This window comes from Lepeophtheirus salmonis, chromosome 5 (assembly GCF_016086655.4).
Source record: "Lepeophtheirus salmonis chromosome 5, UVic_Lsal_1.4, whole genome shotgun sequence".
Lineage (NCBI taxonomy): Eukaryota > Metazoa > Arthropoda > Copepoda > Siphonostomatoida > Caligidae > Lepeophtheirus > Lepeophtheirus salmonis.
The window spans coordinates 69,628,191-69,651,983 of record NC_052135.2 but is presented as its reverse complement, the minus strand read 5'-3'; the positions used below and the strand labels follow the sequence as shown (position 1 = coordinate 69,651,983).

Genomic DNA, 23,793 nt, shown 5'->3' with positions numbered 1-23,793 from the left:
ATTATGAAACCCGTTTTTTGAGTGTGCTTGACGGGAGTGCAAAATAGTTTTCATAAATTAATAAAGTAAATCATATAAGTTGAAACTTAAACACCACATATCTTATCCTTTCAAAAAATAAAAAATAATTTCTTTTAATAGCAAGTTTAAGCATAAAACAATTATTATTTTAATGACATAAAATATGTACGATATATTTTTTAATTTAACCTAATGTTTAGAATGAAACAAATAATTATATACCGTATATATTTCATTATTATAAAATATGTATTCAAGCCAATTTATGCAAATATGTGAGAGCAAATCAATTAATTTCAGTGTCCCCTAGTATAACAATCAGATCAAGAGTAAATAATAAATTAGCTATTTTCTTTGTAAGAACCATATATTTTTTCATAGTATCTAACTTTTCTAGTCTCTAATATATCTGGAACAAAATTAATCTTAAAAGTCTATGCTTATCAAATTCCTTAAGGCTAAAAATACAGTCGGTGAAATGAAAAAAAAAAAGTGAATGTATAGTATAAGTTTAATTTTATATATGTATATATATATATATTTCGAATAATTTTATAAATTATTTTTTGCAGTAAATATAATCAATAAAATAAGTACTTACATTACTTTTCCATCAATAAAAAAGCTAAAGATGTAAATATTTATGAAATACTGAAACAGTTTTATGGTGACAACTTTAGTTAATTATATTATTATTATATTGGTTAATTTACTTGACTTAGAAAATAAAATAGTGATTATAAGCGTCAGATCTTATACATTCAAACTCTGGATTAATTTAATTAACGTATATAATATATATATATGTATAAGTGTATTAAGCGATTTCAAAAACAACTGCGATAAAAACGATGATAATTATATATAAATATTAGAGGTTAATTTTCTTAGAGATTGCTAAAATTTGTTCTTCTTGTCGATTTAAAGAATTAATGATGAAATTCTGCAAACTGTAAAGCTTTTCTATGGTAATATCTTCTCGGTCCTCTTTTTTCTTAAGCTTTTTTCGAGTAATATCTTTGGATTTTGCTAATATATCTCGCACTTCAGCGTTTACTCTACCACCTAGTAGCCCCTTGGCGACATGAGGAAATCTTGCAGATTTATCTGTTAATAAAGTAAAAAATAATAGAATGCCTGTGGCACCAGTTATTTTTTGGAACGCAGATCGGACGGTAGGACTTTTAGTATACAGAGCATTGAGGAGTGCACAAGAAGGTAAGTGTCTGTTCAGCCATGAAAAAGGCCCATCTCCATTAGCCGAAGAAGACGAAAGAAAATCAAAAGGATCTCCAAGCAAAACTGATTCTGCATATGAAACCGATTCAACTCTAGTAACGTTTGACACTATTTCTGCTCTAGCTTGAATGATCCCAGTGTCGGTAATGGCGAGCCCATTGAGTAAATTCATTAGAACCACCACAATAAAGAAAACAAAGGCCAGTAGAAACAAATATGCAATGACGGGAAGAGCAATATATTCTGATTCATCAGTGCTACGATCCACAGGGATGTCTGAGAACTCAATTTCACCAACAAACATAGTAAACGTCTATAAAAGAAAATATTTGATTATAAATAAGTTTGAGTTGCAATGATTGTTTTTTGCTCTGTTATTACCTTAGCTAGTGTGAGCCAGGGAGAATCGAAAAATTCGTAGTCTCCTTTATTCACATTATCCCCATTATCTCTATGCAACATTATATAAAATCCAAATGCAAATGCAATAATAAAAAATGAAAACCAAATGAGGAAATAGAAAAAACTTTCAAGAACTTTGTAAAACATGGTAACGTAAATATTGTATCTAGCCAATTTGGGATGCCTTCCAACCATAGTAATCAGTTCAGCCCAAGATATGAGCAAAGCAATAGCTGCTAAATGTCGATTCCATTTGCATGGAACAACAGAGTTTCCAAACAGTATCACTGATAAAATTCCAATAAGAAACATTTCCATCCAGTTTTCAACGCTCAGAAGATATCGTTTGAAGGAGGATAGCATCTGAAATCCCTCCCGGAGAACCATGACACCCAATAAAAGAACTAAAACCCATTTAAGAAGTCCAAGTGAGCCATAAAGAACAATTGCAAAGACAAGAAACATGAAAATCTCAAGCCAACTTCCAAGAATGCATGACGTAAACCCATCTAAAATTTAAAAAAAAAGAATAAATCCATAATTAGTAAAACACATTCATTCTCACCGTTATAATAGTCTTTGTACCAATCGGTGATTACAAATCCAATTTGTACCAGTACATGTAAAGCAAATAAAATATAAAAGAAACCAAAGTAGCTTTCGTCAAATCGTAGCTCTGAACAAAAATCTTCCCCATCACCTCGAATATTAAGACTCTTTCCACCAAAACGAGCAAAAATATACCAAGTAAGAAGAACAACAAACAACAAGTAGAATCTGAGATTTCGATTAAAAAGTCGGCGGATTTTTTGCCATTTCAGCCACATAAATGACGTTAGCACTGGATGTTTAATTAGATGTCTATGTGTTTTGGATCTAGCTATATACCAAAGAGAGTCTGTTTCAGGCAATGCTTCAAGCTCCAATTGAGTTTGTTTTTCTCTATCCCAATTTTGAAGTTGTTCTTCTGTTACAGGAGGTGCCAAAAAGTCATAACGAAAAGTAACTTCGAATGAATCCGAATAATCGTCTGGATCCTTTTTTGTCTGCGTACAATAATTGTCTATAAAACAACAAACATAGAGAGAAATAATATTAGATGTTTACTAATCATAGATGTTTGGCTACTCACCCAAAAATTCTTCCAGAGTTTTTGTTTGTATTCTACTTAACGGAACTTCTCCAAAATGATTTCTAATACCAATATTAGCTCCAAGCTCTAATAACTTGAGAGTCACTTTTTGAGGCCATGATTTTGCAGCAAAATGAAGGCATGTATTTCCTAAGTCATCTTTTTTATTTATGACAGGCTTAAGTTGCGTACAAAAATCTTCACTTTCTAACAGAACATTGAGACATTTTTCATAGATACTTTGATCCGATGCATGGCCTGTTCGTAGGCTTTTACGCAAAATAACATGAAGCAATGTTTCTTGAGAATCCGGTGTCCACGTTGCAATAATTGCCTTTCCTTTGTATAATAGGCTTTCAAGAACTTGATAATGACCCCGACTTGCTGCAAGTATAGTAGGAGTATAAAGGTTTTCTTTGGAATACATGTTTGCATCTGCTCCATTATTAATAAGTACCTATGAATGTAAAAATTGATGAATGTTTTTAATAATTCATTAATGAGCGTACTTACACAAACAAATTCATTTAAACCTTCAATAGCTGCTCTTTGAAGAAGGGTCACGCCACCACGCACAGTTCCAGCACTAATTTCAGATTTATCTAAAAATCTAATTGCCGATTTAAATAGAGTAAGATCTCTTTTATCCAATACATCAGAGAGAAAATCAAGTGTGTAGTGAATGGGTTGCTTCTTAATATTGATTTTATCTATGCTCAAATCAGGAAAAGTAGACTGCACCAAATTACGGAGATTTCGGCCGTCTCCAACTACTTTTTCTTCTAAGTTGGCTCCATTTTCTATCAGAAGAATTGTAGACTCGCGGTTTTTAGCCAATAAGGCTAATTGCAGTGGAGTTCGACTCCCACAGTTATCTTTTGCATTGATTCTGGCCTTGGGCTCCTGTTTTAAAATTAAGTATTAAATATATATATTTAATTTTTTATAAGAAAGCTGCATAAATGTAATTATTAATTAAGAAGGATTATTTAATATGAAGATATTTTGTATTTCTTTAGTTTTAATTATCTATTGTATATTACATATCTGTGGCCCCTCATCAAAAATGCAAATTAAAAAGATCTCTTTCAAAAATGAGTCTGGATTGCATTTATATTCTTCAATGAATTATCGTCAATTTCTATAAACAAATTATTCTGATTAATCCTTTGGAGTTGTCGCAATTTGGACTACTAAATCCATTAACGACGAGAAATATTTCGAAAGAAACTTTTTAATTTAGAAAGTATGGATGTAAATAATTTTTTTCACCAATTTTCACAGGCATCTATTGAGGCTAAATTTTAACCCCCAAGCGCATTGTCCATAGACAGAAAAGGTAGTCACTTGGTGCCAGGTCCGGACTGTAGGGTGGATGCATAAGAACTTTCCATCCAAGCTCCGGAGCTTCGGCCGCGTCATCAAAAATGCTTACATCCTGACGCTGTCTTGATGAAACAAAATGTATCTCCTTTTCACCAATTCTTTTTGTATCCAGCCTTCTGCAAATGATTCAAAATAGTTTTATGATCGATGTTCCGCTCCTAAGTGATTTTATCGACATTTTCGACAACAGGTCAGCCAGTGTGTGGTGCATTATTCACCTCCACTACATCTCAGAATGACATCGCTCGAACCATTGGTGTGCAACACAAACCAAAAGAGTATCGGCCCCATTTTCAACGCAAATTTTATTGCTCGCTTTCGACGTATTTTTTCCCTTTCAGGTAGTAAAAATGTAAAATATGGCGAATTTCTTCCTTTGAGACCTCCATACTCGATGCACGATAATTCACGGCTGGGCCACCCAAGTACAATATTGTAGAAAAAGCGTTTAAATTATACACTCACACCTTTACAACATCTTATTGTATGATTCAATGTGACCAATAATGAACAAGATATACTTAGTTAAAAAAAAGGTCGGAGAAAATACGAAATTACTTTTTCACCAAGCTACTATTTAAAACATTTTCTATTATATATCGGAACAAAAAAAAACATATTAAGGTACCATGATAGAAGAATATTCTAACTGTATTCTAGTTAATTTGTTCAAAATTTGTCAATGGTTCAACTTAAAGTCTAGAATAAGAGATCCTCTATAAAGTGTTTGAATTAATCATAGATACTCTTTGAAGAATATAAAGTATGATAGTACTTAGAGTATTTAGAGGGTGAATTTAATCTGAAATTTAGGTGTATAAAGAATTGCTGTGTTCAATGTTCATATGATCACGATAGGGGTTAATGAGTTAAAGTAACCAAAAATTGTCACAATAAAATAATTAGAAATTGATATATTTTATTTGAAAGGTCATATTATACTCAAATTAAGTCTTTTAAATCAAATGAAGGCTCTAATTTAATGTTAAGGTTCTTAGATTGATTAAATCACCCTAGAAATTAGAATGCAATTCCTATAATTGACTGCATTATGTCTCCTTAAATAATTATGTTAAAAATAAATTGAACATCTATCATTTTCTTGATTGTTTTTCAAGACTGTTTTTCTGCTCAATCATCACAAATACCATCGCTATTTTATACTTATTTGGGCCAACCTTTAATATTTAAGTTAGCCAAAGTATCAAATTATAAAAAATAAAGAAGGACTTTTCCTTAAAATAATAAAGAACGAAGAAGTTACGAAGTTGATCCTATGATTTTTTTTTTTTTTTGTATAAATGTTTACAAAAATTGGGAATATATAAATTTAAAATTGTACTTAATATAGTGAAAGACTCCTCCGAAGAATCAAATTGAGTCAGAAAAGAAATAAGTATATGCATCATCACTTCTTTGTATATGTACTGAATAATTTATAATAAAAACTTAAAAATTATACATCTATTAGACAGGCAGCAATTGAAATGAGCCCACATGATTAAGCCCAACAAACCTACTTAACTACTACAGTTATTGATTCTTGATAATGAATGTATGAGAAATTACTCAATTTGTATTACAATATCGGCTAAATTGCAGATGATGTCATCAACTGACAATATTAATGTTATTATGAGAAGATTCGCTTGACAGAAGTCATATTTTTTAAAGAAAACCTAAGATTCTTAAGAGTTGTTTTTTTTCTTTTCTCTTTTTTGACACTTGATACTTAACTATGAGCCATTTTTTCCATGAATAACAATCTTGTAGAAAAAATAACTTGCATATTTACAGTCTTAAAAAGATAAGACAAATTTTAAATAATTATTTTTCCTCAAGGAATCACAAAATATTTATTTACATAATACTTACTTCTCTTATGATTGTTTTCTCTTAAGATATGTGATAAATCAAATTAAACAAATTCTACAAATATTTTAAGTTTTTAAAGAGACCTCCTCATATATTTATAAATATTTTTTAAAGTCCTACCTTTAATAATCTTCTCAAAATTCCCGGATTGTTCACAGCCAAATGAAGAGCATTTTGACCTTCTGGCTGAGTAGTGACAGATATATCTCCTTTATTCCACTCTAGTTCTAATAGGGCCTCAACTTTTTTTTAAATTATTACTCTGAACAGCTACATGAATAAGAGCTAAATCTGTTTCTACATTGAAAAAATCCGCATTTGCTCCAGCATCAAGGAGTTTCTTAACAAAGGGAATGCCTTTTTCAGGAGGTTCTAACTCCAATGCAAGTTGAAGAATATTTCGATCATTTTCATATATTTTCGAATTAATCCAATGGGAACTAGGCAATATAGACGGAGTGCTGTAGCCGTTATTGTTATTGTTTCCGCATACTTCTGCAACTTCAGCCAAAATGGAGCTGAAAGTGGTTAAATCTCCATTAGTTAAGCATTTCCAGAGGCCCACCTGTGGATAAATAAAGAAATTCGTGTGAAGTATTTTAACGAAATGGGACATGGAGCAGTGAGTAAATAGTCATATTCTTACTTGAGGATCCTTGCAACTTAGTTGTGTGCAATAGAGAGGGATTTCATCCTGAGCTGGAGCAAACTCCTTGGGCTTCGTAAGACTACAATTGCTGTTCATTTTTCCCATAAGAGGCAATCTCTCCATTCTTATTATTCTTTACACCATGGAATTCATGCACTAAGCAGCTCGATATATTTATTTATAGTATTAAATATTATAATACCCAGGTCTTCTTCATTCCTTGTTTTGATCCGTGTAGAATGTACTACGGCAGCAGGTTACAAAATATTCAATGACTGTAACATCACAATATAATAGAAAGAAATGAAAAGGGGGGCACGGGGCTTACATTGGCGGGCTCGTTTCTTCCTTGTTACTACATTCTTATGATTGTATTATATTTACAATTCTTACTCATTTCATGCCATTCCTTTTCTTGCATTGCTGCTTGATTGCTGTAACAACTTAGAGTGTCAGTGGATCACATATCATGCATCAATTTTATATCTAAAGAGATTTTTTAAAGGGGCAATGTATTGATCTTCATAGAATACTATTTAGTATGTGATATCGTCTATCATTTCTAACTGAACTCTCGTACAAAATATTATATTTACAAATGATATTTTTTGGTATAAATAATATATATTATTTGAAATTTATTGAACGGATGTTTAGAATGATAATAATTCTTGAGTGATAATATATTTATTTTCTTTTTGCAAAAGATAATAACAGGAATGAATTGTTTTTTAAATAATATAAAGTACATTATTTTTGTATTTTAAATGAAGGGAAAAAATAATATGCTGGGCTCTCCATTTTAGAAATCCGTTAGGCGTGTGATGTTTAATCTTAGTCATTACGTTGAAAGCCCGACTTTATTACACTCAATATACTTAGAGGTAATTGATTACAATAAAGATGTTATTCAATCAGTGTCTCAAGTTTTGAAACTGGAACCATTGATGCAAACAAAAATAATTATTTACTTCGTATTAAACCTGAAAATGTACTTGTAGCTTTTTTTAAGGTTTTTATGACGGTTATTGATGGCTTCAATTTGAAAAATTGTGATAAATGCAATGTGTGGCGTAAAATTGATTGGAATTCCGTGAGACTTGGGAGCTCTGAGAATATAAGGTTGAATTTGAGTCGGTGCATGGTTCATAGTATGCAGTGGCCGGTCTAAAGAAAGATGGATTATGTCATTTTATTCATAATATTGACCTATTTTAATGTTCCATATCAGTGGTGATTCTAGAATTAGTGGTTTAGTCAGGTCCATACTTTAGCCAAATCAAACAGGAATTTTTATGAATACTTAAGATACACTTGATGATTTTTGTAAAGAATAAAATTTTAATCATTAAAATTAGCCCATGTTCAAAATCATTAAGAGCGCGAAGCCTGAGCAATAATCTGCAGTGATCCCTCCCTCAAATGGACACTGATATGAATATGAGTTTGTTATCCTTTTGGGATTAGTTTGTTTAGTAACTCGGAAATTTAAACGACGTGTCCGCAATTTTTGTTAAGAGGTGGCTGGCAGTTTAAAACTCATTACTCATTAGGTATTGATTTATATTTTTATATTATATTCTGAATTTATTTATTAAGAAAGTTTTAAAACATTTAAAAATCATATTATTATCTCAAAGTTATTATTTAAAAGTATTTAGCAGTACCATGAAGACGACTATTCTCTGTTGATGATTATTATTAATTAATTTGTAAAATTAATAACAATTTATGTAGAGTAAACAATATCCCGTTTGATCATTTCGGATCAAAATGAAATGATATCCAAAGTTGATAATTAATATAATTAAATGAGACAAATGGAGAAGAACAATTAGCAACTCGAGTACAATCTGAAACTATCAAATTTTATCTTGTAATACTGAATATGTATAACATTAATATTATACATATTCAGTATAAATATAATAAATTCGAATAATTTCTATATAGCTAGTTAGCTTAACTATAGATTAATTAACAAGAAGAAGCATGGATCTCTTATTAAATTTCATTGAAGAAATACATTTTTAGAGAGAGTATCCATGACATAGTTGGTAAATTGTCAGTTCCTTCATAGTTTATCATATTTCGATTATATTGGAAAAGAGAGTCTCTTGGTTACCCTTTTTTATCTATAGATTACTTTACATTAAGTAATTCATGTTTCACCTAAACGATAAAATAAAATAATTCAGTGAATCAAAACATTAATGGTTATAATAGAGGTTGTGTTAATTTATCCAGATGTTAAGTAATCCTGGGATTATATGAAGGCATGTAAAACTTAAATCAAATGAATATGGAACGGCATCTTTTTTATGCGTGCACTTAATTTGACTGAAGTGCAAAATAGTTTTGAAAAAATTTATATCGTAAATGCTTTAAATAGAAACTTTTACACCTCATAACTTAGCCATTTTTAATAATAATTTAATTTTTTTTTAAGTAAAAAGTTAAATAAACAATTATCATTTCAATGTCATGGAATATGTGGTATTAATTTTTTTAACTTTTAATATCAAACACATAATTATGTGCAATATACATTTTTACACTTGAGTTCAAATTGGGTTAATTCGCAATTCAATCAAACTTTTCGGAGGAAAATTCCAATTGAATAATTTTTTGATACACATTTTCTTTTTTTTAATTGCAGGAAGAAAACGAGTTTCCAATTAACCCTAGGACATGAAGTTGGTTGATAACTTCTAGATAATTGAATTTATTTGGATTAGATTTTTTTGAGCTTCAGCAAGATGATATGGTATAAAATAGTACTTTCAATTATCCTTGAATTACAATACTATTCGCTTCATACACAAAAATTAGCAAACATATTGAAGAATTTTGATTTAAAGTTGACTAAATTTAAAGCATTTTCACTTGACGTCAAAATTGTTGTTGGCGGACATTTTGGGGCCCTAAACAATCAAGTTTTATAAAAATGAAACCCCTTTTTGATTACTCTTAAGGAATAATGTACTATTGGATGTCAAAATGGGACCAACAGATGAAATGACTTAAACCTTGTTATCTATAAAAAACATATCCCTGTATGGCTTAATTTTTTTTTTCTTAATATGATGTTTCTATTAATATAATAGAATTGCAACCTCTCTTCCAAAAAGAAACAGAAAGAAAGGACTATAATCAGTTGGTAGTTGGCCAATTCTTCCCAACTGTGGAATTATTATTCAATAATGGTTGAGAATTGCTCACAGCTTAACAAGAGGTAATTCTAATTCGGCCAAAAAAATTCCAAATATCAATAAGCAGAAAAGACGCAAAAACAACGACAAATAACAACAAAATACTATGTATATATTTATTCAATGAATACTATATTGTCTATATTACATTTATGTTAGCAAGATAACTCTTACGGGTTGTTTTTTGAAATTGACAAAAGATGCGGTGTATTTTCCTTTCAGCTATTTTCATAATTATTTTACTCTTGTCGATTTAAAGCAGCTGATTACTTATTATGGACTTTAAAAAGGTATCACATAGGATTAAACCATTAAAATAATGAGCCTCTTTATTCTCTATAGTTTGGACTGTAAAGCATATTATATTCTGATATTACATATAAATAGATATTGTATTTTGTATGATATCATCCTAAATATTTATTAAAAAATGAAAGACTTTCACAAAGAAAAAAAATGTTCTTTTATTTCAAAGAATTGGGAGTCCTGAGTCTACTTCGCTGGATTGACGATTCTTACTATGCGGACGTAAGAGAACGTTTATCATTGGAATTGCATTACATCTTTCTTTATTTTTTTTGCCCATCAGCGATGTATTGGGGCAAAACATTTTGCCCTCAAAATATTTTTCACAAATCAGTGAAAAATTTATAAAGAGAAAAGGAGGACAAACTATATCTATTTCTAAAATATATCAAAAATTAGTTACAAATAACTAAAATAAATATGCCCCTAATAATAGCTCTATAAAATTCATATTTAGTTTTTAAAATCAATTGACAGAATTTCGTAAAATTGTACTTAGTCAATTTGTTCCCTCTTACCTGAAGTACTTCCTTATGAGTTATTAGTAATGAAATTATTATAAACTAAATACTCCTAATTTTTAAAGAATGAAGTTAGTAGAATTGAATGGATGATAATTTAAATTATATATGAATGGGATTAATAACATGCATCATCCGTCATGTTACTCTTACGCCACAATTCTATACATTCTATATGTATGGAATTGTGACGTAAGAATGCTGATTCAAAAGCGATATCTTATAAGTTTATAAGAAAAATGGCAACGCGGGTACACCGAATTTTTACAGGCTAGCTGCCTCGATGCGCCACTTTCTTTTAACGCTTTACATAGGATTAGGATTTTTATATTACAAATGTATAGCTACGATTTTATTAAAACATGACATTAATACAGTAGATTTAGTTCATATCCACTATTTATATCAATCAAGGGCCTTCGTGAAGTATTCGAGTCATTACATACTTATTTTCATAAGATTATAATGAATTCAATGTACCTATACATAATTAATAACTATTCTCAAAATAATAATTAGCAGTTGGCTCCAACGAATATACAGAAGACTCAGTACCATATGTTTTTTCAAATTTTTCCTTTCCCTTTTTGACAGTCCAGGTTGAGAGTGAATAAAAAAGATAGTTGTGTCCGTGAATAACGTTGTGTTTCATGACTTAATCCACCGACCTAAAGGACACTAGGCAAGGAAGATAGGATTTAGTAATTTTCCTATTCTGATTGGATTAAAATTAGAAGCTGCTACATGTTCCTTCAGCTAGACAAACAGCCAGTGTGTGTGCCGGAGGGGAAGTGAGTCTGGCGAAAAGAGAAGAATAAGGGCGACTACGTTAGGAACATCGTCTTCCCTGTGTTATAGATTGGTATTGTTTATTTTCCCCTTGACCACTCTTTCCCTGGAGTCCTTTACACCGACCTATATAATATAATAACTGGATGCACAACCAATTGAATAAAAAGGAGAAAAAAAGCGACTCGTCTTTCAGCTGTTGACTACTAGATAAATACTACTTCTGATGGTATTTTTATTATATAGCTAGATATAACATAGAATATCAGCTGACAGGCATTACCTTTGCCTCCTAAGTATCCAGTTATTATATGGGTTGGTGATTTAATTGCATTTACATTCAATGTGAGTTATTGTAGTCCAACTAGAGGCAATATTTAAATCAACGGACATATATTGGTATTTTTTTTTCCTTCTTCTTTTCTCTTCCTTTCCCTCTCTTTTTTCTTTCCTACTACTATTTTGATGAGCCAACAAGCTGCGCGCTAGCAGTAAGAAAAGTAAAACAGAAGCAGCTCTCCTTAGAAGTGTCGCTCACTCGGCGCTCTCAGTTCTTATTTTCTTAGTTAAGTTATACTGACTTGGCTTGATCTGACTCATTTTTTTCGAGACGAATTCGTATCTTCATATACGTTACTATTGTCTTAATGGCGGCGGCTTCTTCTTCTTTGCTACTGCAGTTGGAGTTTGAGGTCTTTGGTAAAGTTCAAGGTATAACATATTATTATTAATACTATTTATTTAAAATATAAATAGTTATATTATTGCCAATATTTATTATTTAATATTGATACATTCAAAATTATGTTTGCTGCAACTGTTTCTAATGGAATATTTATACTAATCCTGGCCTACTGTTGTATTTCCAGGAGTTTTTTTCCGAAAGGTGAGTGAATTTTCAGTGTAGAAGAGTGGGTTGGACTGAGTTTAGCGTGGCCATGTCTGTTTCGGGCACACAAGAGTCCTACAAACTCCGGTGGGGAGAGTTCCACGGGAATCTGATTTCAAGTTTGGAGGAATTACGAGGAGCGGAAGATCTCGTGGATGTGACTTTGATCGTGGATGAAGACCGGGCTGTGAGTGCGCACAAAGTGATTCTCTCAGCCTCGAGTCCTTATTTTCGCAAGATATTCAAAAGGAATCAAAAGCCGAACCTGGAGTTGATGCTGCCTCAGCACGCTCGCTTGGAAGATGTTGTTTCCTTACTGGAGTTCATGTACACTGGGGAAGTGAGTGTGAATAAAGATGAAATGGATTCTTTCATGGCACTGGCCAAACTTCTCAAAGTGAAAGGTCTAACGCAAGATTACGATTCCAATGAGAGGCCTCCTCCATCAAAAATGCCTAAATTCCCCCCAGAAATTCAAAGCAACCGTCAGAGAGGAATGGTAGCACCCATGGTGAATAAGCGCCCAAGAACTAAGCAAGAAGGGAATAGTTCATTCCGTGGCATTGAAGATGAGATCCACAATGACCATCAAAGTTCTATGGATGGAGGACAAAATGAATACTATGAGGACTTTAATTCTTCGAGGGATGAATTTTACCCTGAAGAATCCAAGTTGGTTCATCGACCCAATGCGACTGGGACTCAACTTATATGTGTCATATGTCCGAATTGTCGCTGTAAGTGTCAAAACGTTCAAGCTCTTAAAGATCATATGGCTAATTCGTGTAATGCGAGTTCTACTCAATCCTCTGTTCCGTTTAACTCAACGTCTGATTCCAATAATGTTGACTACCAAAATGAAAATGTGATATGCAACATTTGCGATAAAACTTTTAAAAATCACAAGAGTATGCTTGCTCATCGAAAACGCCTTCACAAAGTTGGTGTAGCTGATGAACCTACTGCAAATATGAACACTGAGCTAGTATCGATGAATCCATCTATGGTGAAAAAGCGGGGAAGGCCAAGCAAGAAAACTCAACCTGTTCCATCTGTTAATGATGAGTCTCTTGAAGAGGAAACAGATTATTCAGAATCAGTGTCTCCCCAATCTGTTGTTTCACAAAGTAGTTCTAAAATGCTAGTAGGAGAAACTTCAATTATTAGGCCTGTTGTCCAGGTTTCTCCGGCTCCTAGACCACAAGGAAGCCATACAACTCAAGCTCATTTAACTAAAGATCCCTCTAAAATCTCTGAAGATAATGTTTTAGTGCGTCAAAATAGTCCTCGAGGAGATAATATGCAAAACACGATAAACTCGCCTCTTCATCAAATCCAACAAGTAAGACCACCACTTCACTCTGTTGGCATACCGAGGGGTCCACAACGTTTGAATAATCCAAGTAATTTTAGAAAAAATCCGCAGCATCCCAATGCTAGAAATAGGCAAGTAGGTGGTAGAAATATGGACTTACAAAAAATTGGGATGAAACTTGGAGGCCAAATATCCATAACGAGCTCTGACAATGATCCTCCTGGCGCTTCTACAAATATGGGTGTACCAATTCCTAACCCAAACAAACTAACTATTACAAAATTAAAAGGGGATAATCCAATTGGCAGCCCACTCTCAATCAAAGAAGCCACTCAACGTCGGTCACAAAATGAATATAATAATCAACAACAACCTACTGTTGAGGTGAAGGAAGAACCAACGGAGCATTATGGAGAAGATAATTCGGAACAACAATTTAGCAACAATAGTTATGATGATACATCTCAAGAAAATTATGACGAAATTGCTGGTGATGAGGAGGTACCAACAGGTGGTGAAGGATTATATGAAGAAGGGTATGAAAATACCGATGAGGACATGGAGGACGAAAGACAGTATATTCCTACTTCACATATTAACAGGAGATATAATCATTCCCCAGGAAATTCGAATAGCTTTACAAACAATGATGCTTTTGAAGATGTAGAAAATAAGATGCAATAAAACTCTTTGTTTGTTTCCTTTATTATTATTTATGCGGAACTTTTGTCATAGGTCAATAATATTCAGTTATTGTGTTCTAAATTTTGGTTATTACTATTAAATACATAAAAATCATTTCTTGAATATATTTGTTGATTTATTCTTATAGTACACTCAAAAAACGGCCAACTCTCTTAAAGTTCGGGGATGGATAATGAACACTGAAGCATTGACGGTTTTAGGTGTTCTTGAGGGAGAAGAAAGGAGTGTCATGGAAATGTAAATACGCCGTTTTTAAGTATTTTTAATATATGATTTATTTTTGCTATTAAAATCAGTGGTTAAAAATTATTATGAAATTTGTCGGTCACAAAATAATTTATTTAATCGTTTAACAGAACAAAATCAGGCCAAGAATAATTATAATGGGTACAACATTTGTATGCATGAAGTGTCAATTTCGATAAATGTTGAGCCAGTGATCATTTGGAAAATAAATAATCTAAAATGTGACAATAAGTCAAAGATGTGTTCAACTTTACTTATTGTTGCGATGATTTTCATTTAAAAAAAAAATTTAAGTGCAGAAACTTGACAATATGATTTTTATTAGTTTCAATTACGTCCATATGTTATATTGATTTAAAATGATTAAACCTGTATAATTTATTTATATAGGAAAAGTTGGCTACGAACTAGAGGATCTCCATCCTCGAGGATTGATAAAGCTGAGTTCAAAAAGGAGAAAAAAATTGAAGAATACACCTTTCCAGAAACGACGTTTCAAATTCGTCGATATTAAGCCAATGTCCTACTCCCTTGATAAATGTGGATTAGTATAATCTTTATGAATAAGTATATTTCAAATATATTGCAAAATGTTTGAAATACTTTCTTATATGAGCTTATTTTAATTTCAAAAATCAAAGCTAAACTAAACAAAAACAGAAATACAAAATGAATAGCGATATTGAACAAAGGATGTAGTAGACAATTAAATAAGTGCTAAATATAATAATCTATAATGACTATCTGCATAATTGTCATATGGTTTCTAAATTTGGAATCTCACGTTCTTCGAGTTTCATACATTTTTTTCAACTCTTTCTGGTAAAAATCTTGAATAGGCTTTCTTCTGAGTTTGAAAGCTGCAGTTACAAGTCCAGATTCAGGTGTCCACATTTCTGTGCATAAAGTGATTGCCCCAGGAACTTCAAATTTTTCTAGGCCATTTTTTCTACCGTATGATGCAGTTTCTTTTTGCATAGTTGCGATTACTTTTTCATTCATACATAGATCCTCAAGGCTTGCGTTGTAGATCCCTATACTTTCACCAAGTTCCGTCAGCTTGTTTCTATCTGGTACAACAAGTGCAACACAGTATGATTTTGTAGGATCCCCATAAGCGCAGACATTTTCAACGAGAGGGCATGTTTTGATAACAGTTTCTACTTTACCGAGGGACACATATTCTCCATACTGAAGTTTAACGAGATCTTTCTTCCTATCAATAATTTTGAGAGTTCCGTCCTCTGCAAATTCACCTACATCTCCTGTTTTAAACCACCTTACATTATTTTCGTCTTTGTAGAAATCTTCAGCAGTTTTTTGAGGTAGCTTGTAGTAACCATGAGCAATATTAGGCCCGCCAATCACAATTTCACCTAAAATAATAAATGTACATTATAATAATTTTGAATTTTTAACATTAAATTTAAAGGTGCTTATTACCTCTAGGTCGAGGTTTATCTGTGACTCTATAACCTCCATCCTCCCAGTTGATTAATCTGATTAAGACTCCCTGTCCTGGAGGACCTACTCTACCAGTACTTAATTCTTCCCTATGCATGACGGAACCACCGGCACAAGATTCAGTTAGGCCATATCCCTGATGAATTGGTATGTCCAATGCACAACTAACATAGTCGTGAATATTATGAGAAAGAGGAGCACCCCCAGAAACGATTACTCTCACTTTTCCACCAACAATAGCCCTCATAGGCCGAAATATCAGCGCATTCATAATAGGAGTTCGCATGCCCAGGCGTCTATAATGTGACTTGTAGTGATAGCAAAAATGAAGTAATGACCTCATAAATTTACTTTTTTTACTTAGGTTTTCATGGATACCCTTGTAAATGCGATCGATGACTAATGGGACAGCACACATGAGTGTTGGTCTTAAAACAGAACAATCACCTTTACTTCCCTTCATGACTTTGGTGCTCTTATCAATCATTGTATTTGGAGAGGAATAACCTACTTTAATGCCGTGAATAAGCATGGTCATTTCAGCAAGTAGTTCATATATATGCGCAAGAGGTAAATAACCCAAGTATGTTTCTTCCGGTATTTTATCTTTGACAACTAAGTGGAAAGCGGCAATAGTACCGATAAGGGATTCATGGGGTAGAATAACACCCTTTGGGACACCAGTGGAACCGCTTGTATACATAATGATCGCTGGATCATCTTTGGTAGGTGGAGTTGCTTTTGTCTCACTTTTTGATCCTAATTCAATCACTTCCTGAAAGCTCAAAATACGAACGCCTGATTTGTATCCACTACGATCCGTAGCATTCAATTGATCTTCGAAAAAAATAATGTATTTAATAGACGGTGTCCGCTCCAACACATTCTTTAATTTGGGTAGTAAGTCATGAGTGGTAATGAGATGAGAGACTTGAGTTTGATTGACACCATGGGCAATAGCATCCTCTCCAAGATTGGCATAGAGAGTCACAAGAGGAAAAGTTTGCTTAAAGCATCCAAGGGCACTAATCATCCACTCCGCCTTCGACTCAGCAAAAATGCAAATATTTTCCTTTGTCTCCAGCCCCAATTCCCTCAATCCTTTTCCAAAATCCGTACTCAGCTCCTCAATTTCGTTAAAGCTCTTCCATTGGTATTCTCCCATGGCCCATTTCTTAAAGACTTTTCCATCGGGTTGCACCTCGTCTTTTTCCTCCAGGACATGCCGTGTCCCGAGGCAGTCCTTGTCCCCGTGCAAAGACACGGCCAATTTCCAACAGTCCAACATATTGTCCACCCCCGCTGCTCGAAAAGCATCCAGCCGCTCAGTAGATCGGTACACAGGAGCATACGTTATTTCGCTATCACTTTTGGAAATCGGACGCGAGCGAAGAGCGTTGGACGCTTCACGCACTTCCCAGGGCCGCTGAATTGCAGCGTAAATGGGATATGTTAGGAAATCGTACACATAAATCAATGTCTTGATCACACCCAGTCCCAGATTTCCAACGAGTCCAGCATCCGGAGGAATGCTCTCCAAATCCTCATCATCCTTACTCTTCCTCCTCCTCATCTTGATCTATTTCTTATCACTAAAATCTCCTCCTTACTTCTTACTCAAAACACCCGGAATCCTACAGAGTTCAGACTCGGCTTCAGCTACACTTCTTAGCTTAGAGTTTCTTTCTTTTAACACTCACTGTTTTTTTCTCTTTCTAGCTTCCCAATCCAATTCATTATTCAAGGGATTCCTCGCACGCCAAATAATCTTCTCCTCTCCAGCTACTCCATCTGCCCACAAGCACACCTACATACGCCCTACTTCACATCAGCTCATCAGAGAGAAAATAATCAAAAAGAGAAAATAGGAGGAGTTTAAATTAATAACATAAAGTTAATGCAGCTGCACACCCCTTCACAATAAACCATCCCTTTGAGGAATTTGCCCGGTCATAGATCGGGAAAATTCCGTATTTCACTAGTTTTATATAAGTAGTTTATTTAGTCATGAATCAACATCCCAACTCAACTCGAACAGACATAAATTCAACCCAATATAATAAAAAGTACTTTGAAGCCAAGAAAGTACATTTGTTTTAGTTTTTTATAAGTAGACGAACCATCTCAATGTTTATGATGACTCTCCAGCTTGAGGGTACTTCTATTTAGAATAATATGTAATAATAGTCCTACAATGAACAGATGTTTAAACTTTTTTCGTTTTTTCCCCTTAAAGTTTATTAACATTATTTGCCTTGGAACTTTTTTTTTTTTTAAATAGAATACAACTTGTATTTTAAAACCTGATACAAAACGTAAACAAAATTTTGAAAAATTACAAAACATAGAATGATACAAATGAGGAAAATAACTACATTATCATAAACTAAAGGAAGAAACAAAATATTCATGCAGGGATGACACAGTGAAAAATTGCAATCTCAATAATTACTACTTCCTTCCTATAAGGAAATATATTTTATTTGAACCCAATGATTTAGCTTAAAAATCCTGCTGATTTGGTGATTTATTCTACATATAATAGATTATTATATTCTTAAAGAGTCAAAAGTCCTACAATTGAATTTAATACGAAATTAAATCTAGTTTTCGTCAGTAAATTAAACAACTTTAGTTTTTAAATCTAAGAACATAGTTATCTATAAGGTATTCCAAAGATAAAACTAGTTTATGCAAAAGGTTTCTAATATAAATTTAGTGCGGAAAAGAGAATGCCAGTATGGGAGGTATTACAAATATAAATAAGTAGGCTCTTAGTTTCCTCCCATGGAGATAAAAAGAAACTTTAATGCTTCAAAATTACAATCCCAAATAAATAAGTCACCATAAAGGGATTTTCAAAGCAAAATAATGTAAATCATTTTCATGCATCACCAAATGATAGATCACGTTTATTGAATCAGATTTCTCTCTAAAGCAACCCTGTAAATTTAATTGCCGAGAAGTATAATTGTTTTCTTAAAACAAATTGATATCAATAAGCCTTAAAAGGAATACCATTTCCATCAATTGTGTTTCATACTTAATATGCGGCTAGTCAAAATAAAAGCAAGTTTAAATGATTTTATTCCAAAATTGAATCTTGATTACATTTGAATTCTTTGACAAATTCCAATCAACTTATATCAACAAATAATTCAGACTAATCCTTTGGAACAGCCACAAATTGCACACTTAAATGTAAGAAAAATTTATCGTTACATTTAAAGAATTAATGATTTTATTTAAAAGGGCCATTGTCGAGGTCAAATTGAATTTCATAAATCAAATGAAGGTTCTTAACTATGTATAGTTCACATTCTTAGGTACATCAACTCATTCCAGAAATTAGAATACAAAGCCCATAGTTGACGGAAATATGAGTGAGATATTCGGCAGTATGTACATATGATATATTATCAAGTGGATATGAACCCTCTTTCTCTCAAACATTTAAGTAGTAACACCCTTCAATGGTCATCCAGTTTAAAAACCATAACTGTGCCACTACAATTATTGATAAGAAAGTAGAAATAGTTTCTAGAAAATGCATTTTCCTAAATAATATGTCGCATGTAGAATCATACTACCGAGCGCTATAAGTGATTCAATAGTTCATTAATAACCTACGCTTCGTCCGATGTAAATATTGTAAATCTGTTTACAATATCTATGTATAAACAACTTCCACAATGTCAGTCAGTCTAGAAGAACTTGATTATATATGAATGTAACTAAGTAATAACCCAAAAAAAAAATCGAGAACTTCTTCTCCTTTACGAATTTAGAACTTAATAATGGTTAGCGCTAATAATATCGCAATACTTATTAATCAATTGAAAAAATAATAGTAAATACAACTAAGAGTTTATCTTAATTGATAAATTGAGAGTAATTTCAATAATCACCAAAAAATAGACAAAATGTATTTCAGGCCACATAATTAATTAGTGTGTTAAAAGTAGGACATCGTAAAATATACCAATTTTGTGTTTATTAAAGTTTGTCAAATAAATTAAACTAAATAGAAAGTCGATGGTTGTACTTTGTCTTAATAAAAGGTGGTGTAGTAGAAATTGAAGAATTAGCGTTTATATTGTATTCTTATTTATCGTAATGTAGTCCTTTATATTTTATGAATCAAAGAAGTTAAGTGAAATTGAAACTAGGAAATTTCTTTCAAAATTTCTTGAATCTTGGCGTGAAGTTCCTTTGCCATTGCTTCAGTTTTAACTTTAACTAACATAGTAACAGGGCCTTCAGGCATACCTTTGATGGTCGGGTTTGGAATTGTAACAAATTGCAAATTGTTTCCACGTTGATTAAAGGTAATTTTCTCATTTATTAATATGTTCAATAGAATATTCCCTAGGTTAGTCTCTGCACGAACAAGAAGTTGAACTTTCTTATCCTCCAGCACTTTTAAGTGTAATGTACCCAAACCTCGATCCACAAAATCCTTTTCTTTTTTATAGTACAGCTTACACCTTCAAAAAAAAAAAAAAAAAAAAGAGGTTAAATAACAAGTTGAGTCAATCAAACTCATGATTTGTTAAAATGAGAGCTACCTCATGGAAAATTTAGCATCGTTTTCCTCCACGGTTTTTACTTCCACTTTGGGAGGTTCATCTTCGTTCGCATTATCATTATTACTCTCTTCGGTTTTGTTATTTGCAGGAGTTGTAGCAGCTGCTCCGGTGAAAAATGAGCTATAAATAAGTATAAGTGTTAAAAGGTTATAATCGTGTTTCAAAATAAATTGCATACCTTGAACTTGCGCCACTGAAGACAGGCGTCGATGCTTTCCCAAAAGAAAATCCTGAAGATGAATTACTGGCAGTATTACCAAAACTGAATGTAGACTTAGTCGCAGCTGCATTTCCGAAACTAAATAAGCTTGATGAAGTCGTTGACGAGAACGATTCAGACTTATCCGCTGGCTCATCTTTTTTCTCTCCATCTTTTATCGGTTTACTGATATCAGGAGTTGCTGCTTTATCTTCTGTTTTCGTAGTTAATACTTCTGTAGATGACGGCTTTATAAAATTGCCAAAACCACTATTACCACTTGACCCGGTGGAAAAGCTTACTTTGTCCACACTTTTATCCTTACTACCAAAAACAGCACCAAGCAGAGGTTGATTAACATCCTTCTTAGGTTGGGCAGGTGATGAAGCAGCTGATGTGGTTGTACCATATTTATCAGTTATATCCTTAAGATGTTTGGCGTAATCATCAAATATAGGACTTAAAAGGACATTAGGGTTTTCCTCAACCTTGGACATGACCCATTTAGCGACCTGCCTATTCAGAGCTCTCAGATTTGCAGTAAACTTTCCCTTCGAATTTAACTTTGACCCATTATTTTCTTCTTTAGAAACATCTTTTTTCTCTGCATCAGACGAAAATGAGCCAAACTTTACTTCTGATTTGGAAGGGGTAGAGCTATTGCTTGAAGTCTCAAACTTAAACCCTTTAGAACTTGAAGTAGAAGCAGGTGACTCTTTAGGTGAGCTTTTAAAAGAAAATCCAGACGTTACCGTTGGAGATGCTGAGGATTCATCCGTCGAACTCGTTGTAGAAGTAAACTTAAATCCCGAAGGAGCTCCAGTTGTAGAAGCAGTAGTTGTTTTCGCAGTTGAACCGAACGAAAAACCACTTGATGTTTTCGTTGTGCTTGGAGATGAGCCAAATTTAAAACCAGAAGAGGGAGATTCTGTATTTGACGATTCAGGTTTTGAAGAAGTTTCAAATTTAAATCCTGTCGAAGGAGAAGATGACTCTACTTTACTACCAGCAGAACCAAATGAAAATCCTGTTGATGCAGCATTAGTTGGAGTGGAGGAGGACCCAAATTTAAAACCACTCGATGGCGTTGATGACGCTGTAGAATCAAACTTAAATCCAGAGCCCTTTTTTTCAGACTTGGTAGTTGAAGATGATACTCCAAATTTAAATGATGAAGTTTCCCCTGATTTAGAAGAATTGCCGAATGAGAAACCAGAGCCTGAAGATGTGGCTCCGAATGTTGTTGCGGATTTAGGGGTAGAAGCAGTGGAGCCGGGTTTTTTGGTCTGACAACAAACACACTCGTTGACGTTTGCAGCATTGGGAACCATGCAGGCACTAAAATAATAAAAGGGAATATGGCATTAGAAAAGAATGATAATGAATAAATAGGGCAAGAAGAGACTTACTCGCACGTCCACTTGGTGGCGGCCGAAGCTGCTTTGGGAGGAGGAGGCCCTGGTTTGGCTGTTGTACAAGCAACGCACTTATCAGCAGAACTCTCGTTGGATACATCGCACACAGTGCACTTCCAAGAGCCAGGCTTAGCTTTGAACAATTCACTCAGCGGAATGGGAGATGCAGCGGCGGAGGAGGAGGTGCTAGAGGACTCCTTCTTCAAATCCCCGAAAAGTGTTCCCTTGGTGGCCTTTCCATTGGTGAAGGACGTCGTGGACGAGGATTCAGAAGAAGTAGGAATCCCGACTCCTCCCTTCAAGAAGTCAAAGCTGGGTTTGCTCTCGGTTGAAGCGACGGATGTGCCTTTAAAGCCACTAAAACCAGCAAAAGTCCCGCCAGAGCCCGGTTCCGCCGAGGACGCGGTAACTCCTCGTCTTTTAGCCTTTTTGATGACTCGAGCTTGGAGCACGTCACTCCCGGCTTGCTCAAACAGTCCGGGTTCTTCCTTTTCCTCGTCATCGTTCCAATTGTCGTGATTCAATTCTCGAGTTGCAGACCTCTTCTTCGTCGCCATTCAAATGGATAGTCTTAGTTCAGTCCCAAAGCACCCCATAAAATAAATGGAATAGCAAGCCGCCAATTCACTCTCGTGCTGATGCTGATTCTTTCACAAGAATTCCACTTCCTCTCTCCTAGCCCTCTATTTCACTCATTACTCCCTTCTCATTCGTCCATTCCACTCTTCTCTTCCTTTTGCCTCTTCTTTCATTCGTCCATTACATCACAGTAGCTGTCTTCACACTTTTCTCTTCTCTTCTTCTTCTTTGGATTCATATTAATTAATATACCTTTAATTTCTACAGCCAGCTAGCTGGCTCTCCTTTTACATATTTTATTTCATATTTTAGGAAATGTGCCAATGGACAATGGTTCTCTCATTCATTAGTTATTTATTACAACCATTAGAGCGCCTTCACGGACATCATAAATTGTATGATAATAGAAGGCCACACCATCTTGAGGGCTTATAATTAATATTCTCTATGTATAAAATAGAATAAATTTCCAAAAAGAAAACCGTTATATAAATCAAAAACACTTGCAATGAGTTCTATTAATAAGGAATACTAATTCTTGATACCAATGATATAGATTATATTTGAATATAATCAAAGTAATATATATTGAACATCCCTATGAAAAGTATAAATTTGTAAAAAAATAAAATAATCGATTAGGGACGAATAAACTAGGATAATTAGAGAAAAATACTTTATTCTTTCGATTGTAATAGTTAATTTTTGTCTACAAGATAAGGTTTTATAACTATGTAATAATTACTTTTAATACATATTACGATCTGATACATAATTAAACAAGGCATTAGAGGAATATATTTTTGATATACTCGAAGGTTTGAGCCATTTCATTTGTTGTTCCCATTTTCAAATTCAAT

General features: G+C 33.4%; 4 protein-coding genes across 4 annotated transcripts; 1 reads left to right on the top strand and 3 right to left on the bottom strand.

Moving 5' to 3' along the window:
- Positions 1 to 527: 527 nt before the first annotated feature.
- On the bottom strand, positions 528 to 6,979 carry LOC121118081 (transient receptor potential cation channel protein painless). Its single transcript, XM_040712625.2, has 7 exons — positions 6,702 to 6,979; positions 6,176 to 6,620; positions 3,308 to 3,697; positions 2,795 to 3,251; positions 2,228 to 2,725; positions 1,642 to 2,171; positions 528 to 1,573 (listed from the first exon to the last, which is right to left on the bottom strand). The coding sequence occupies exons 4-7, from the start codon at positions 3,219 to 3,221 to the stop codon at positions 893 to 895; spliced, it is 2,136 nt and encodes a 711-aa protein (XP_040568559.1). The 5' UTR covers positions 3,222 to 3,251; positions 3,308 to 3,697; positions 6,176 to 6,620; positions 6,702 to 6,979; the 3' UTR covers positions 528 to 892.
- Positions 6,980 to 11,502: 4,523 nt separating this feature from the next.
- On the top strand, positions 11,503 to 14,543 carry LOC121118074 (uncharacterized). Its single transcript, XM_040712619.2, has 3 exons — positions 11,503 to 11,605; positions 11,892 to 12,243; positions 12,402 to 14,543. Exon 3 carries the CDS (start codon positions 12,471 to 12,473, stop codon positions 14,418 to 14,420), a length of 1,950 nt encoding a protein of 649 aa, XP_040568553.1. The 5' UTR covers positions 11,503 to 11,605; positions 11,892 to 12,243; positions 12,402 to 12,470; the 3' UTR covers positions 14,421 to 14,543.
- A 698-nt stretch (positions 14,544 to 15,241) lies between these two features.
- On the bottom strand, positions 15,242 to 18,497 carry LOC121118073 (long-chain-fatty-acid--CoA ligase 4). Its single transcript, XM_040712618.2, has 2 exons — positions 16,131 to 18,497; positions 15,242 to 16,063 (listed from the first exon to the last, which is right to left on the bottom strand). The coding sequence occupies exons 1-2, from the start codon at positions 17,722 to 17,724 to the stop codon at positions 15,468 to 15,470; spliced, it is 2,190 nt and encodes a 729-aa protein (XP_040568552.1). The 5' UTR covers positions 17,725 to 18,497; the 3' UTR covers positions 15,242 to 15,467.
- Positions 18,498 to 20,055: 1,558 nt separating this feature from the next.
- Positions 20,056 to 23,012, bottom strand: LOC121118072 (uncharacterized). The gene is made up of 4 exons (XM_071888926.1): positions 22,349 to 23,012; positions 20,919 to 22,277; positions 20,720 to 20,860; positions 20,056 to 20,638 (listed from the first exon to the last, which is right to left on the bottom strand). Exons 1-4 carry the CDS (start codon positions 22,909 to 22,911, stop codon positions 20,317 to 20,319), a joined length of 2,385 nt encoding a protein of 794 aa, XP_071745027.1. The 5' UTR covers positions 22,912 to 23,012; the 3' UTR covers positions 20,056 to 20,316.
- Between the last annotated feature and the right edge of the window lie 781 nt (positions 23,013 to 23,793).

Coding starts and splice junctions, on each gene's coding strand:
- LOC121118081 (XM_040712625.2), bottom strand. CDS start 3,221: ATGTATTCCAAAGAAAACCTTTATACTCCTACTATACTTGCAGCAAGT. Junction 2,726..2,794: donor AACTCTGGAAGAATTTTTGG/GTGAGTAGCCAA, acceptor GTTGTTTTATAG/ACAATTATTGTACGCAGACA. Junction 1,574..1,641: donor CCTGGCTCACACTAGCTAAG/GTAATAACAGAG, acceptor TTTCTTTTATAG/ACGTTTACTATGTTTGTTGG.
- LOC121118074 (XM_040712619.2), top strand. CDS start 12,471: ATGTCTGTTTCGGGCACACAAGAGTCCTACAAACTCCGGTGGGGAGAG.
- LOC121118073 (XM_040712618.2), bottom strand. CDS start 17,724: ATGAGGAGGAGGAAGAGTAAGGATGATGAGGATTTGGAGAGCATTCCT. Junction 16,064..16,130: donor AGATAAACCTCGACCTAGAG/GTAATAAGCACC, acceptor TTATTATTTTAG/GTGAAATTGTGATTGGCGGG.
- LOC121118072 (XM_071888926.1), bottom strand. CDS start 22,911: ATGGCGACGAAGAAGAGGTCTGCAACTCGAGAATTGAATCACGACAAT. Junction 22,278..22,348: donor GCCACCAAGTGGACGTGCGA/GTAAGTCTCTTC, acceptor TTATTATTTTAG/TGCCTGCATGGTTCCCAATG. Junction 20,861..20,918: donor TTCAGTGGCGCAAGTTCAAG/GTATGCAATTTA, acceptor ACTTATTTATAG/CTCATTTTTCACCGGAGCAG.